The 17,668-nt window shown below is 41.1% G+C and overlaps 1 protein-coding gene and 1 long non-coding RNA gene across 2 annotated transcripts; one reads left to right on the top strand and one right to left on the bottom strand.

The window, feature by feature from the left end:
• The first annotated feature begins 716 nt into the window (after positions 1-716).
• On the top strand, positions 717-16,793 carry plekhn1 (pleckstrin homology domain containing, family N member 1). The gene is made up of 16 exons (XM_044352475.1): positions 717-2,842; positions 4,578-4,668; positions 4,875-5,036; positions 6,192-6,272; positions 6,828-6,918; positions 8,762-8,895; positions 9,462-9,611; positions 10,784-10,864; positions 10,993-11,068; positions 11,341-11,486; positions 11,826-11,978; positions 12,711-12,947; positions 13,471-13,626; positions 14,183-14,428; positions 14,651-14,711; positions 15,765-16,793. Exons 1-16 carry the CDS (start codon positions 2,769-2,771, stop codon positions 15,947-15,949), a joined length of 2,124 nt encoding a protein of 707 aa, XP_044208410.1. The 5' UTR covers positions 717-2,768; the 3' UTR covers positions 15,950-16,793.
• Positions 5,100-8,751, bottom strand: LOC122982878. Its single transcript, XR_006403550.1, has 2 exons — positions 7,859-8,751; positions 5,100-5,489 (listed from the first exon to the last, which is right to left on the bottom strand). It is a non-coding gene; the product is annotated as an uncharacterized LOC122982878 (long non-coding RNA).
• Positions 16,794-17,668: the final 875 nt, after the last annotated feature.

The raw sequence follows: 17,668 nt of genomic DNA, 5'->3' as shown, positions 1-17,668 counted from the left end.
TTTATGGTTATACCTAAACTGTTATTGTATTTTAGGGGCAGGTTTGTCCACCCACTTACATTTTTTTTATCTGATGTAATGTAGTTTCTGATTGAATGTTGGAATTCTTGGGAAAGAGTTGGTTAACCTGTAACCTTTGTGAAGACTGGATGATGCACCTTGCCTATAACGTCCGACTGAAACAGGATTGATCTCAAAGCAGAAATTCCCTAGTTTCGTTTTTTTCAGTTGGCTGCCTTCCTCGTATTCTAGGGATACTTACAGAAGTGTGAGTCACCATACGGGCTACATGTACTATCTCGTCCATCCTAATGCTTTTCCATGATGATCAACAATACACAGGAAATATGCTTGCACGTGAATATAAATGATTAAATCATTGGTTGAATTACACTGCATGCGTAATCAGATGGATTATTCAGTAAAATGATCAGATTACTTTGAATTGAAATGAAACTAAAGACAAACAGGGACCTCAAACAGCTACCAGGATTACACTGACTCAGAGGGTCCCTTTAAGGACTCACAGATACAAAAATAAAAAATAAAGATTTAGTATTCAGCTATGAGGTCAGCAACAAGTAAAGGCTGAAAGTAAACAGCAGAAATAATATATATAGTATATATATTATTATATATATAAAAGGATGGTAACTGTGTTTATAAAATGTATTGACAGTAAATAAAATGGCATTGTTTTCAGTTATTTGCACCTCACTATCTGAATTTTCTGTAGAAGATAAAATACAGAAGGAATCTATTTCTCCAAAATATACAGCAAATATTTTTCCTTTGTAACTGTAATTATTTTAATTCATAAAATTAAAAAGTTGTTGGTATTCTTGTTAATTAGGTGGCTCTTTAACCAAGTTTCTAACATTGTGGCTAACAAGCTACGTATCTAAATGATAAGTTGTGATAAGTTAGGGCCGATTTTATATGACACATCGTGTTTTTAGTGGTCATGACATTGATCTATCCTGTCCCTGCTTGTTGGAGGTTGAAGTGTTTCACACAGTTTCTTTCTACTTGTAATTCTGCTTTCTAAAGAAGAACAAACCCCACTCAGTGCTAATAATGTGAGAGGCAGACATTAACTCGGTGAAATGGAGGCAAGATAAGATGCTGGCAATCTATATTATCAGTCTGCACTTCATCTACTGATGCGATAAAAGTTATTTTCTTTGGTCAGCTCTACATCTTGTCTGTCACTTACCAAGATGTTTTATATTCAGTTACATCACATGCAGCTCAATCAGTATTCTTCACTGATTAAATTACGTGATCTTGTCATGAGCTCTGGAGCCCATCAAACAGGGTTTAGAGAACAATACTACAGTGTCTTAGAGGCTGGAAGGTGACAATGACTCTGCAGTTGGTTTTTAACAGACAGATGACTGTTGCTGCCTCGGGTGCATCCGTTTTAACAATCTGGTTGAACAGGTTGACTTTACCTGACAGGGAGCTGTGCCTGTTTCATTTTATGACCAAAGGAGCTAATAGCAATGACCTAATAAGTGAGCAAACACAGGATGATCACGAGTGTTTGACTCCTGCGTCTGATTGATAAGTCCACTTGTCACTGTAAATGTAAGGATAATGTTTTCTAGTGTGAGTCATGGGTGTTGCAACCTAAAACCTAAGTTGTTTCGTTTTAAAGGCTTACTTACAACTAACTTTACTTTACGTCGACTGTACTATCAACTCAAACACCTTATTCCATTATACTGTACATTCATTAAGAAAAAAAATTAAATACTGAGGAAGAAAAGCTGTATTTACCTACTTAAAGTGTATTTTAGGCTTGTGCATCAATCATTTTGTCAGGGAGGGTTTCACCTTTTAGTTTGTAGATATCTCATATATGAATTAGGAACAAACACCTTACATGCAAATAGGACACTGTTTGCATACACTTCTTGCCTTATGAAAATGAGAGGCTTTGAATACACAAGCATCCTGTTTAAACTATCTTCCCTTCCCGTCACACACTGACAGACGACTGACCTAGAAGTGATGAAAGGCTAAAGACAAATATCCCATAAAGAACAAAGGCAGAACAAGACTGATATCTCATAAAACAATGTGATACCTAAAACATTTGTACCCATGGTTTAAATATCATAGTGAGGTTTTGCTTATTTTTAACATCTACAGTGTATTTTCTTTTTAAATTAGTAAAACCACAAAAACAGGGAAGTTCATAGTAATATAATACTTCCTGGATACCTCAGTTTCAAAATGACACTGATGTGTTTCAAGCATGTGGGCCAATAATAAATAGACTCCTTAAGGCTGCAGGCATTTTTTCATGTCTGGGCATGCCAGTGGAAGCTCCCATCTTCCCCTTTGATTGACACACACCATCCAGTGTGTTTAGTGACCACTCATTTCAGTGGCGACCCACAATGAGCTCCATTTGGCTCCTGGAAGGTGTGAAAAGGCACACTTCTCCCTGAACCCCCCTGTCTTTGTTGTTGGGATTGATTTAACAGACAGAGGCAACTCACAGAAGGTGTGAGTCCTACTGGTTATTCGCTACACACACACAAACACACACACAGCCTGTGACACAGCCCCAGACTCCACCCCTCCTACGCAGTCACTCTCACAGGTCTGACTATACAGCCCTCACCCTGCCCAGTGCTCACTCAGTATAAGTCAGACTTCAGCAGGGAGCGCACTGCACTCTTGGATTACACTCATCCATCACAGAAGGAGTACAGTTTTTCTATAGAGCAGCGCAAAGCCCCACAGAGCGCAGCAGCATGGGGAGCAGCATGTCATGTGTCCCCCAGCACAACTTCAGATTCTCCAGCAAGAGTTTCATACGCAGAAACAGGTAAGAACAATCCAACTTGTCCAGGCGTTCTTACTGTACTTGTGTCAGTGTGTTTGCTCTATACGGAGTACACGTCATGCCCTTGACTGCTGTTATTTTAGACTTTGCATTTCAGCTGGAAGGAATTCTTGGTATTTCTCAGGGTTTGAGCAGTGGGGTTAAACAGAGGTTGTGAATTTTGTGAGGCCAGGGTCAGGATCATATGGTAATACGGGATAGTCCCGGAGTCGTGCCTGAGTGGTGCCCGCCTGGCCAACGGTGTCAATGATCCAGTTACCATTTGCCTCCTCTTTGCATCTCTGTGAAGATGATCTGCCAGCAGCTGTCAGTGAATCTGGTTTCCCTCCAAAATCAGGACCTGACCCCATTCATTATCATGATCACATGTGGGCAATTATAATTATTGACTGATGATATCCGGTTTATGACTCCTGATGTACAAGTTAACAGCTTGTAATGATCTGACCTGAAGGCTTTGAACATGAATGTAGGATCTGACTGACATTAACGGGTTATACTTGGATTTCTATTTGGTTTTCTTTAATCCTCTGGGATTATTATATGCCTGGGCATGTTACACTTGGTACAGCCCACTCTGCTAGACCACCACATCTGATTCTAATTAGCCTCTGCTCCAGTGTGATGATTCAGGGTCTGGTTTTGTCAAACATGCCATGTAGCTCTTGGTTTTCAAATAAAAACCCAATAAAACCCCCCACTGGGTTTCAAAAACCCAACGGCTCAAGCTTGAACACTGATACGCTTTCCAAGTTGGATCGATGGTTGAGCGTGAACAATACATTCAGTGTTCCTGTTTCCCGTGTTCCCTACTAACTCTTTGTGTTAGTGAATTAGGCCAGACTCAGGTATTCCCCACAGAGAAGAGGAGTGAGTAGCTGTTGAATGCCTCAGCAATGACTTGGAGAATGTTGGGTGTGCAAATCTCTACCTGTCTATTATCTACATTCCTCTTTCACTTTGCAACTGCAGATTGCATCAGTGTACACGGTTATCGCATTTTTCTCTGTGCACAAGTGAGCTGTAAAAAAGAGATGTAGTGGGAAAGCATCACAGACATGGACTTCCTGATTAGACAGGCCTTGATTCCCACTGCGCAGACAAAGCCCTGGGTTGTTGTACAAAGGACACTGAAACACATATGTGCAGATAAGCAGATAAACTACAAACCGAGATTGTAAAAGCAGTCCCTGAGCCTTATCATTGCAGCGTGGGGAGCTTCCTCATAAAGCTGTGACACTAATGGTAACAGATGAGGGTCATGCAAAACAAAGAGGGACATTGAACGCTGATTTGCCTATGCATATCCTAACTATCAGAAACACAAGACCTGATTGTTCTTATCATTTAAATGGCTGGCATTGATGGAATGAGGACAAAGGAAGCGGCTCTGGTTAATTTATATGACATGAGATAGAAACCATGATTCATTGACTCTGCCAGTGGGTCCAGAGTCACTGTCATTTGATTATAATGTAAAAAAAAGAGGAAAACAGAAAAATAAGTCACTGACCCTGAATTTATGAATTCAAACAGTAGAGCAAAGACTGTTTTTTTAGGTCATCTCTCCATCTGACAACAGTAACAAATGACTGTGAACAGGAAATATTCCTTGTTGACACTGCAGTCGTGAAGTTGAACTGAAAGGCAAACATGGACTAGATGGTAAACACTGGAAAGTGAGTGCTAACACGTGGTTTTCCTCTCTCTTGAGCAGCAGTCGCCTGTTTCGCAAGAAGAATCCCCAAGAGGGACAGGAGAAGTCCAACAGCATCATCAATATCCTGTGCACTGTCACCCCCAGGAAGGTAAGACCCTCCGTCGGCTCGCAGGAAACGGCACTAACATGAAACCCTATCATCTGCATACCAAACAAAATTGCTCTCCTACAAATGTCAATCTGTGCACGATTTGATTTTTTATTGCTGTCTCTCTGACCGACTTTAACAGCTGGTCTGACTGGTTTAATCATTGTCATGTTCAAACTTCACCGACACCGTGATTATGATTGCAGGAAATGTCCTCCAAAGATCTGCAGACGATAGAGAATATAAAATGGGATCCACCATTCCCCTATGACCCGGCAAGCGGCTGGAAGAAAAGCAGTATCAATGTGAAGAATTATGGCCGGATGATTCACAGCTCCAAAGTTCGTTTCCGTTTCGTTCACTGCCAGGTGAGTGGATTAAAAATAACGTTTTAATGAGTCTATGTTGAAATATCAGGAAAGCAACAAAGCAAGCGCTGCAAAATCTTTATTGTGGTCAATGAAGTCTTAAACAATGACCAAGCCTACAATGACACATCATGCCAGTCATCCATGTGAGCCCTGTGAGTGCCAAAACCACAAAAACAGGTGGAGAGTAACAGGATGTTGCTCTGCAGCCACCAAACACACTGAAACTCGCTGCTGGCATTGACGTGGTGGCTGGCTGTGAATAATCCAATCAGTTCTCCACAAAGCGGACCGCAGCCTGTGTTTGGACATGCTCTTTTCTGCTGCTCTTGTGAAACATCTCAGAGAGAAAACCTCAGGGTAGAGAGTGTAACTCTGATCCCAGGGACTGATAGAGGACACGCCGGCTCCTTGCTGTGGGAACTGCAATTTGTCAGAGCTTTGTCACAAGAGCTGTCAAAAAGTAGAGAAAAAAGAAAAGATTGATAGAAGGAAAGGTGTGTTCAGTGAGCTCATGATGGCAAATGAACACATTGTATTACAACAGAAAAATAAAACCACAAAGGAAGGAAACATGTATTACCCAAGTATTGACAAAGAAAGCCATACAATTATCATTAAAGAAAGGGAAGTGAAGTGACTATTAATCATATTTTGTGGTCACTTAAGAAGTTTTCACATTTCTGAGCATCCAGAACCTACTCAATCACAACACTTCCTTTAAATGATTCATAAAACAGCTGATGATACAAGAACAAGATGTTCCAATATGAAATAAAGAATTAGACATAACTCCTGGCAGGGATTTAAAGAATCATTAATCTTAGAGGCTTATTGGGCTATAATATATGACTGTAATATTTTCCTCATCAGAGAAAACATTAGAAAAGAGATTAGATTACAACATAGGCCTCTAGACAACGCCCACTGATACCATTGCACATGCACGGTTTCGTTTAATCAAAACACTAAACCAGCTGATTTCACCAAATAGTTTTCTAATTAAAAGTTTGCAAATCTGTGAAATTAGCTGCTGTAATGTTTGGTTGGAATTAAAACCTGCACATGCATGAATTCTGATAGCACAAATCTGGAGGCCACCCGACTTATTTTTTATCAACAGTATATCTGCAACTTCTCTTATCGTCTCTGCAGGACGTACATGATTGCTACTTGGATCTCTTCCAGACACACCTTCATTTTGTGTCCAACAACACAAGCGGACTGACATACCAGGTGAGTTTTAACTCAGGCAATATTATCAAAAAATGCATCCCTTCATTAGAATCCAGGGTTCCTCAATATCTCAGGATTGATTTTTTTTAAATAGTTTTAAATATTCCTTTGGGGCAGAGTTTTATGTCGTCATAACTTTTGACATGCATACCCTGTCAACCAGCAGTGTGTTGATAAACAGAAAGTATGATTACTTCTCTTTACCTGTCTCATAAAGCGTGAGCAGTCATTAATCATCATGATTCTGTGTCTGTTGAGGGCTAAACTTGTCATGTCAAAAAAGAGACAACTAAGCACCTGCAAACAGTGTTAGTCAGCATATAGATGACGGTAAATGGAAGGCAGACATGACTACATCATTGGCTTACAAGACCTCAGTGTCACGGTGAATAAGCTTTTATAACTGTGTTTTAGTTAATTTAGAGCAGAACAGCCCTCTCAAATAGAGCATAATAGCAAGGGAAATGTAGCAGAGAATGCTTAGAAGTGTATAAATGAGAGAATGTTTTTTTGTCCAAAGAAGCATGACTGAACTTTTTGTTGTTTTGTGTGCAGGGGACTCTTCCATTGAAAGAACTCACCATCTGCAACCTGCAACAGAACTGCAACCACAGCCAACCCCAAGAATTTGCCTTTCAAATAAACGGTAAGTTCAACTTGTACTGAAGAGACAAAAGTGGGTGTTGGCACAAAGCCCTTGAATGTTGTAATGTTTTGAGATTTTATTGGCTGTGTTGAATTTAGCTGATCAATCACTCAGACTGTAACTGACTAATCCAGAAGGATGTTTACAAGCTGTGGCTGACTTCTTACTTCTTACTACATTTTTAATGGTCATAGTAAGTCACTATTTTTACCTCTGCTGGTGGTCTGCTATGTTTGTCCCTCTCATCACTGATGGATCAAAGTAAAAATTCTCCTCGCTTAAAAAACCAGCAAGGAACTACACGCTATTTTCAAGCTGCAGCATTTCCTATGTTGTCACATTCCAGTGATTCAAAGGTGCCGCGACCCTCTTCACCTCCACTCAACCCCAAGACTAACTAGAGTTGGGCCCCCTTCACCCTTGGCCAGGGGGCCAAACCGGCTTTAAAGGCCCCACTTGTTAGACAACAGGTGCACTTTAGTCAGCCCAGCTGTCGTGCAGAAAAGCCCAGCTACCGCTCTTAGCCTTGTCACTGCATATAATCTATGGCACATTCCAAAAACTGCTCAGGTTAATGTCTGGTAGTAATGCCACTTAGCTTTTGAACTCTGAAAGGACAATCTGAAACTTTTCATTAAGTAGAAATAGGATGCTGTAGGGACTAAACTTTGATCTTTGCCTGGTGAAACAATAAACTCCATGAAGTTAAAAGGAAATCTAACTTGTATAAGGTCAGTCAGTTATGAAGAGTGTAAGGTTTCTGTGTTTATATGTCTTCAACGTTATCTAACTGAAATCTGAAACATCTCTGCTGTCACAATATTGACGCAGTTTGACGTTGCTTTCTCATATTTGGCTCCTCAATTTCCCGGATAAAGCTTGTTATTTTGTGTTATTGTATTTCAGTTGTTTTCATTATGCACTACAGAACTTTACTTACCTTACGGGACGACTCACTGACAAGGAACATGTTGAGGAAACATGACGAAATTCTGAGTCAAGTGAGAGATCCGATGTAGATGTTTCCTCTGTGAGGCTTTCGTCTTCCTCACACATGGCTGAAAATATGAATCAGCTTTAGTATTAAGTGGTGCTGGTGAGTTAGAGTGTGATGAGACAGTCTGAGAATATTCCCAGAAGCCTTCACATGGTTTGAATTAGTGCGGCTGTGAAAGTTAGAAAATGACAGTTAATTACTTTTAACAACAGTTAATGACCTCTGTAAACTGAGTAATAGTTTGAATGAGCGAAAGTCTCATTATATGTTCCAGTCCCCAGAATTTTCACATCACTTTTCTTGCTTCAAATGTGGACACTTTTCAAGGGAGTGCTATGGTCAAGGTCTACAATTAAGAGCTGAAATGAAGAGAAAGTCAACAGATGAGTCCAGAGTGGCTGCTTATTAAGGAGCAGGCAAGGCAAGGCTATAGTTCTCAACAATTACAGTACAAAGCCATGGGGCTGGAATGAAAAAGGCTATCTTTGTTGTTTATCTCTGGTATGTGTGGGACTGATAGAGGGAGATTCCAGCTCTTTTCATCCCAGGTCTTGTTCACTCCTCCTGGGTAAGCAGGTTGTGGGAGGGAGAGTCTGCTACAATTTTTAAATGCCAAACGAGGCAGGTCAAGGGACTGATCTTCCACAGTAACTCTTACATGTGGTTTACTGTCTTGAACATGTGTTAACATTTATTATGTGTATTACATAACAGGCTCTAAACACCCAAGGAAACAGAGTGTGAACCCCATTAATGATTCATCACCATAACGGAAAGCTTTCAGAAAAAAAAAAAACGAGAACCCTTGGTGCCATTTTCCCTTTTGACCTTTGCCTTTCCCTGCAGGTGTCAGCCTTAACCACATCATCGTCTACTGTGCCAACCAAGAGGAATTGGACCTATGGTTTGGCCTACTTAAAGAAAATATCGAGGCGAATGGAGGCACTGCAATTGCACCTGAGAACTTCACCAGAGTGAAGGTAAGTTCAACAACACTTTTTTGGTGGCTCCTTTCCCCAAATAGCCAATGACTCATAAAAACCCGCTCTTGTGCTGCAACACAACAAGATCCACGTGAATGTGGTCATCTTCTAATCCATCTGGTGAACTAGCCAGGAAAATGCTTTTGTTTTCAACCCATTCTGATAAAACAGGATGTGTGTGAGCGTGTTGATTCGGTGAGTCAAGTAGGTCACTGCCAGCTCTGGGCCTCGGGGCTGGATACTAGGGAGCGGCCTTGACCGCATCACAGCCTACATCAAACTTAACCCCAACATCTGCACAGGGTTAAAGTGCTGACTCCACACCCGCAGGTGGGGAAATAGCTGATGAAACACATGAACCTTAGATGTGTCATGACAGAAGAAAAATAACAGAACTGATGATGCTTTTATAAGCCTTAGCTTAGGAGGCTACACAACAAAGAGTGATATTCTGGGGGGAAAAAATCAACATGTTTAAATTTGCTTAAGGGCAGAGCTCTGTTCATATTTACTTTGCTTATGATTCTGTCTGACTTCCGTTATCCCTTGTGTACCTTCCATAGCTAAACCAGCATGAGACTCCTGAAGGCAGAGAGGAGCTGAGGAACTCCATCAACAGAGAGCCCATCTACGAGTGGGAGGGCTCTCAGCGAGATAGCCTGGGTCCTATCACCTACGTCACTAAAGTCCGACTGCAGCACCTGCCCTGTCAGGTACGACACAACTACTGCTTATCAAATCTGAGTCATACAGAAGTAAAACACACAATCTGCAGTGTGGTATACTGTCAGTTATGATACATACATGTTGTCAAACTCTGGGAATTTTTCACATGATGAATAAATGCAAGATAACATCAGCTCTAAATCCAGGTGACTCAAATAGCTTTTAAATTGCGCAACACACATACGCATTACCTCAACACAATGTAAGGATTGAGGGGAAAGGTTGGAGTCCATCTTTACATAACTCTATTCATATGTATTTTCCTGTCAAGGTGTAACATGGTGTCAGACACCTGCAACCAACTGATGACTCTTGAGAAAATGACTATGAGCCAAATCAGACATGAGCGTGAATAAATAATGCTGGTATAGCTTCACATAGCAGCCAATAAAAACAGTACTCATGACACAGCTTGCATGGGTATCTGTAATTAATTCACTGTGGGAAATAGCGGTAGCACTATTGAAGTGTGTGAGATTTAGGATCTGGGTGTGTGAGAGGCATTTTCCCAGCTCACGCAGTGACTCGACTCACCTCACAGCTGGAATGTCAGCTGTCTCTCCAGACACACCCTCCGCCAGGGAGAGGAAACATAAACTCTCTGTCTGCCGCACCTTTAAATGCCCCACTAACTGGTTTGACTGTAGATCCTCCTGGGATTTAAACTGTGTCTCTCAACAGAGTATTAAAGGATAAAACTGGTGTTTTTTTTAATGTTTGCACCAAGTCTCACGGCTGCCTCTGTGCTTTACTTTGCATTATTCAGTCTTATCTTCACATAGTTAGAAGGGATTGCTTTGTCAGGCTGTATCAAGTATTTGTGCCATTCTCTCTTGTACAAGGTCTCTTTTACTTTATTGCTTACTTTTTTACTTTATTAAGAATTTTCCTTACACCCTGCACTCAAAGGGAGAAAAGGAAGGCTCTACAAGAGCCAAATCCCTTATGTTGCACTAAAAATGCTCCTTTTCAGAAGTGTAACAATGAAAAAAATTATATGAGAGAAATGCAAGTTGACACACAAAGTAGTAAACTGCCATTAAAGTGACACTGGTATTCTGGTACTGGATAATGATATTTAAATACGGCCCCCCTTATCAAATGAAAACACTACACACACACCTTAAGCTCATCAGCTGCTGTTCTCATGTGTCCACAGGAACAGAATGACAGACTACTGGTGATGTACCCATCAACGCTGATCATCCTGTCAGAGGAGAACGATGGGCTCTTCTATAAGGTACCATTGACCTCATTGAACTTTTCTCCTTAAGCTTAATCATATCCTGAGTTGTGTGCATACAGTACATCCAATGTTTTCCAATGTTTGCATCAGAGAGTTGTGTTTAAGAGTCATTATGATTACAGGGGAAACTTCCACTCAACATGATTACTGTGACCACACCCTGCCAAGACGTTAAACCCAACACCTTTATGATTGAAGGTAAATACACCGAATCAGTGAGCTGCTCAGCCACAGTTTCTTCAGCACACTGTTGTTTAAATAGACATGTTAAAGGGATTTAAATGTGAGTGTGCATTCTTATGCATGTTTTACGCTAAGTGGCCTTTTCCATGAATCCGCTAGCGTCACAAAGTGTAACCCTCCATGAATGAGCTGGTTTTATCCTCAGTGAATGGCAATCTGACTGAAGCACATTCCAGTGAGCGACTGGACCGAATGACAGGCTTTGTCCCCCCCTCCTCTCTTCCCAGGAAAGCTGATCAACCCCATAGTGGTGTCCTGTCTGGATAGGGCCGAGTTCTGCGAGTGGATCCAGCATTTCAAAGCTGCTGACGTGCCCGTTCTCAGTCCCCCGCCCCCTGTGTATGACATCATCTACACCCCGACGCACAGAGAGGTGAGCCCTGCCCTCCTTCATTTCATGGGCCAAAAACAATTATATTCTTCACTGTTGCTGATGATCCACACCTATCACGCGAGCTATCTCCACCTGGTTTGTGTACCTGCGTGCAGAGTGAATTTAAGTATGAGGATAAGTGAGAATAGAAGCAGACAATGCAGCTGCGCCTCTTTTGTAAATTAACATTCAGAATTCATTCATCAACATTCAGCATATGAATACCTTGCAACTACTACTATTAAGTCAACAGTCCAAAAGAAATCCAAAAAAGTCTGTTTAGCTTTGCTTCTTTGCTCTGTTATATTATTAATTTATTGCATCTTGTGTGACCTACAGGCGCCCCAGTTTGACAGGTGGAGTGGAAACAGCCAAGGACGCTCTGAATCCTTAAAGTTCAGCCAGTCACAGAGTGGACGTGGGTCCCACAACCTTCAGTTACCCATTCATGAAGACAACCCTCTCTCCCCAGGATACTGTGAGCCCCTCTGTGTAAGTCAGCTGTTTGCTAGCTTTCGTGTTAAGTATTCTTGAACTAATAAACTGAAGCACACACACACCAATACTCCAATATTTGCACAAATATAAATGTGGTAGGAGTTAGTTTTACATCGATAAAAAAGACCCCTCCTTCTTATTTGCCTTGGTGGAGCAGAGCAGCAAGGCTTTACTTTTACAGAGTTAATTATTAAGCAAGGTGTAGCAACTAAACCGCTCCTGTTGCAGCTACAAAGGCACAACTGATAATCTCAGGCCTTGCAAAAAAAAACAACCTAACAAAGTCAGAAATTTATCCCAGAAACATCTTACATGAGCCCCTTACATGCTGATTCAGCAGTGAAAAGTTTGCTTGTTAATTTCAGATTCTTTGCATTATCAGGACTTTTGACCAAACTCTCCTGAGAGACGGACTATGTAGGCCGACTGCCCATCTAATTAGCTTTAAGTGGAAAGGGCTCAGTGCCCAGAAGACATGTTGTTGTTCAGCTTCTGACCTCAAACACCACTCTCCCAATTAAACTGATGAGTGATGACCTTTTTCCTCTCACACACTCAGTCGAGAGCGGTGACTAAAAAACACACGATGATGCAGAAAACTAATGATGAGGGGAGGATGTTTGCTTTATTAGCACTCCGTGGTTGAAATCACCGATGCCACCCGTGTTGTATAAGTCCACAACTCTTGGCTGACTTTTGCCCTGGGTGTGTTTGTTGTCTCTACAGTATAGCTCCAGCCGTCCCTCCTCGACTGAAACTGCCCGCCTGGGAAGCAGGACCAACAGTGTGTCATCCCACACCAAGCCCGACCTACGACCTTTGTCACTCCGTTACTCCTCCCCACAGCGCAGCTCCTACCTCCAGCCTGCAGAGAGCTCGGTGCTGTCTCAGATCTACAGCACGCCCTACTCTGCCCTGCACCGTGCCAGCCCGCAGCAGCTGGAGAAAGCGCCGCTTGTCAAGGTAATAAGTCAGTTTGGCATCTAACTTGATAACTGAATATTCCCCTCGAGACTGTAGACTTATTTTACATGTCATGTGATCAGTAACAAAAATAGACACACCGAGCAGCAGGCTGAGAGGGGGTAATAGTGGCATTTGTGCAGAATTGAGGTTGAAAGATAAATCTACTTGATGGTGCAAGGAATGAAATGTCTATTATAGTTCATAAACAAAACTTAAGCCACCAATCAGACATTTACTATACACAGGGGACATCCCCACATTTATATGGCAGTTAGGAGTGCAGTTTTTATACATATTGACAGCTGACGGCAGTTTTCTGAGACAACAGACTGTTGTCCAAAATCTAATTGGTAATTTGATCCTTAATCCCAAAACTAAGTGTGGCTTATGTGATTGCCTTATGTGAACCTTCAGAGCGTGAGAGAAAATGACAGACAGAGAGGATGAGGGAAATTTGGTGATAGTCATCACATGGTGTTTTAAATTAACTCTTGGATCTGTTTGGATCTTTTGTGATCAGTCAAACAGCTGGAGCACACCTCAGACAACCCTGAACTACTCCCTGAACGCCCCGCAGCGCCACTCGGACATGTGCACCCCCCGGCAGCCCTTGTCGCCCCTGTACGATGAACCCTGCAGCCCAGAAATCTACTCTCTGGATGAGGCCAGGCCAGTGGTAAGTGGGTCAATGATACTGGATCCATAGGTTCAATTTACACCTGCACAGCTTGTCTGATATCAAGCAGTAAACACACACATACACACAGTGGAAAAATAAGAAAGATCAGGTGTTGTCAGGGACTTGGCAACAACCAGTAACTCATGAATCAGTAGGTCTATGTAATCAAGCTGATTGCTGAACGTGTTTACACCTTTGCATATTTCCACTTATTTTTTATTTGGTCGTGGTGGTAGTCTGGATTTTTTGAGCATGTTAAATCATTTCTAATGACAAGATTGAACTATTTTTAGTTATTAACAACTAAATCTAAATTTAGTAATGACTTGTTTCACAATTCTTGGTTAAATCACCTTAAACCAGCTCAATTTCATTTGATTTTATAGACAAACAAGATTTTTTTTAACCAAAATCTGCTCACTGCAGTATTACCTCATTTAACCAAAGATCTATTTGACAGCAAGGTGAAATTATCCTTATTGTTAATCATCTAAACACTTGATTCACATGCTCACAACTGCCCCATCCTGACATGTCTCCCTCTGTTCCTCAGCATCAGAGCTGGCAAGAACCCATTCATCAGCACCACCACCAGCAGACCCCCCAGCTCCTACCCTCCTCCTTCCAGCTACGCACACCTCCCCTGGGCAAGCGTTGCAGGAGAAGCCTGGTCCTGACCAACTCCCAGGGACAGGCTCTGGGCCTGGAGATGGAGGCTCCTCAAAGCCAAGCAGAGCAGAGAGCCGAGGCCGTGTCAAGGCTAAAGCTGCTGCCTGCGCCCGGCCAAGTGCAAGAGCAGGTGAGAAACACAGAGATACTCGTCTCCCAGGACACTCCGGTTTCTGGAATGCTGTGGTGCAAAATATGGAGCGCTGTATGGTAGCAGAGCGTGTGTATATACTTGTTCTGCAGGTGATATTTGAACAGGTGCCGCAGATGAAGATATTTTAGCGAACATGAGAATGTTTGTTATTGTTGATCATGGGAAGTAACTTTCTTTTGTTTTCACATCTGTTGACAGATACTCCTCCCATCGGGCTCTGTGATGAACACCTCTCAAATGCCTTATGGTTACTCACCAGGTAAGAACTGAAGGCATGCAATCATAAACCTAATGAAACATTCCTCATCTTATCTACAGTGTCCCTGTGTGAACTCAAGTACGGCAGTTTATAGTAAATGATTATGTGCTCCCAGTCCTGACAGCATGTTTTTTATTTGACAAGATTTTCAATCTTTCATGGCTAAATAGGGTTTATATTTCTATTGAGAAACAATAGTTGCTCTTTCAAATCATGGCTATAACACTGTGGCATCATATTTCCTCACAAGTGTGAGTTATGAAAGTCAACACTGTCAGCCGCCTACCCAAATACCACCAAGGACACAGAACATTGCTCACACTCCATTACACCTTAAATTAAACACACATGCACTTTGGATTGATTGAACATTTCAATCTGTCAGTAGGTAGACAGAAGGTTAAAGGCTGCAGAAATGAAAGTGCAGGAAATGCGCAAATGTGCTAGTGAAGTGAAACTTAGTGCCTCTCTAAATGCCATTTGTGCAGATGTCTCATGTAGCGGAAACCCAGTGTAAGAGAGCACTGTTCCACAGACAGGATTTACTTCTACAGTGTGATTGACAGCACACAACTGGGCAGGGTTACGCTCTCTCATATCTACAGGCTCGTTTATCACAAGCCGTTTTCACATATGAACCCCGGACAACATCCGGAGAATCAGGTCCTGACATTTTACGGAGTTGCCCTTTCACACATATAGCACACAGCAGGAGATTGTCCATGTCGGATGCGTTCTCACCTGGATGAAAACAAGAGAAGCATGTACCTGCTAATTGCATTTATCTTAGATTTACAGATTTAATCTAACACATGCTGCAACCAAGTGATTTCAGGTTGCATGTTTCTGAACAATTAGACAGTGAAACAAATGAAAATGTACTGATAGGTTACAATACTGGTTTTACAGAAAGATAATTGTCGGGGCAATATTGGGACAGGGCCAATCATACCATAAGTACGTTGGGACTGTCTAAGTTTATTCAGTCAGGGCGAGGTTTTGTCTTTCATTGTTTGAATCTAAAAGCCTGGGAATCTTCTCTCCCTCCTATAGATCACCACTCGTATCTTGAACCCACAGAACCAGATGACCAGGAAATGGACTATGACAACATTTGGGAGTACGACTGTGATACTGGAATGATTCAGCCAACGTCTGGAATTTCGACACACTGGACAGGATTAGACTTTGGGGCCAGAGGCCTTAGTGCCATGGCAACCCAGCAGAGATGGTCATAAAACAAAACAATAGCCCGGCACTCGTCTGGACGTGTGCAAACAACAGATCTCTATCAGAGGGATAATAAAAGCCAACTAGCACAGCCTGTGTTGCTCCTGCTGCGTACAGTATGAAGAAACAAATCCCATGAACTGCGTTGTTACATGTTGGGCAGTCGAGCAGAGGAATGTTGAGCGCAGGTATGAAGAGGAACAGGCTGAAAACAAAACATTATGAAACTGATCACAGACTTCAATTGTCTGTTTGATATGTAGCATTCACGAAATAGGAGTGTACATACTGTGTAGTTTTAATGTTATTTTTGTAATGTGTTATATAATTGCACGGTCAAAGATGTCATATGTAGTGCATATGTAGTTTTTTATATTTAAAGTATTTTCTAACATGCTGTCCAGTTTATCTATTGTTTTATTGTTTTATTTTTCTTTGTTTTTACTTAAAGCTGTAAAAAAGCATTCCACCAGGGCTTGTTATAGTAAAGGATGTATATTTTTGTAAATGTATGTACATTTAATATTTTATTATGCTACATTGTCAAGGCGAATAGATGTGGCTTCAACCGACTGCCTTAAAGGTGCTAATGTTACTATCATTACTGCAGAATACTGATACCTGTGTGGCTTCCTTTTTTCATATTTGTTTGAGGTGTTTATTTATATTTGGAAATAAAACTGGAAAAGTGAATCAACACGTTTACAGTATCTCTGTTTTATCTTATTCCAGACATGTTTTAAGACATAAAAATATTAGGATGCAAGGATGCAAGATGCAATTTAGTATCCCTAAGAACATTTATCAGATATAACATATGCATGAGGCTGATTGATGAGATATTATTTGACCATAGAAAAGTTATTGTTTGAAGAGAACAATAAAACAAAGAAATTCAATGAGGTATGAAAGAATATTTATGAGGCCCCATAAAACTCAACAAAGAACTTGTGGCATGGTTGGGAAAGGGGGCGGGGGACTTTATGTTATGAGAGTTATGTTTGCAGATGGTAAAGGGGGCAGGATGAGAGGTGTATGTGTTGATGAATGAATGTGATATGAATGTACATGTGTCTTATGTCTTTATATCTTGTGTGTGTGAATGTATTAATGTTTCATGTTAGTCTGACACCATCTTTGGATTGTATATACTATCTTATGCATCAAGGTATTATTATATATTTGTTGGTGAGAGATTGTAAGCAAAACCTCATGGTGGAAAACATGAAATCATGTAAAGATAATTATTAAAAAAATGACATAAAAATACTCTGCTTGGAATAATAATTTGTTTCTAATATGGGTTTTTTCACCAAGAGGTTCAATTAACTAGTTAAAAATGCTTAAAATCTCCATCTCGATCTCCATGTACTCCATCTAACTCATTAAAAAACATCCAGAATCTATGAATATGCAAATATTTTATTTATTTCAAAAGTTTATCTACTTGATACAAGATGTCCACATGACATTTGTGCAAGCTGCATACTGGACCATGATTAGCGTCCAAACTAGTTGTGACAAATATCAAAAATCATGCTCATAGGAACACGCCATAAACTCAGATGAGCACAGAGAAACATTCCACTTTCAGCAGATGAATATCAAAACAACTTTCAAGTGTCAAACTCTGCACAAACATCATTCTGCACAGTGAAACTCAAACATCCAACTGAAGGAACAAGAAGAAAAACATATTTTTGAGTGGACAGGGACTTTAAGTATTT

Source organism: Thunnus albacares, chromosome 5 (assembly GCF_914725855.1).
Source record: "Thunnus albacares chromosome 5, fThuAlb1.1, whole genome shotgun sequence".
NCBI classification, from domain to species: Eukaryota; Metazoa; Chordata; class Actinopteri; order Scombriformes; family Scombridae; genus Thunnus; species Thunnus albacares.
This window is presented reverse-complemented; position numbering and strand designations above follow the sequence as displayed.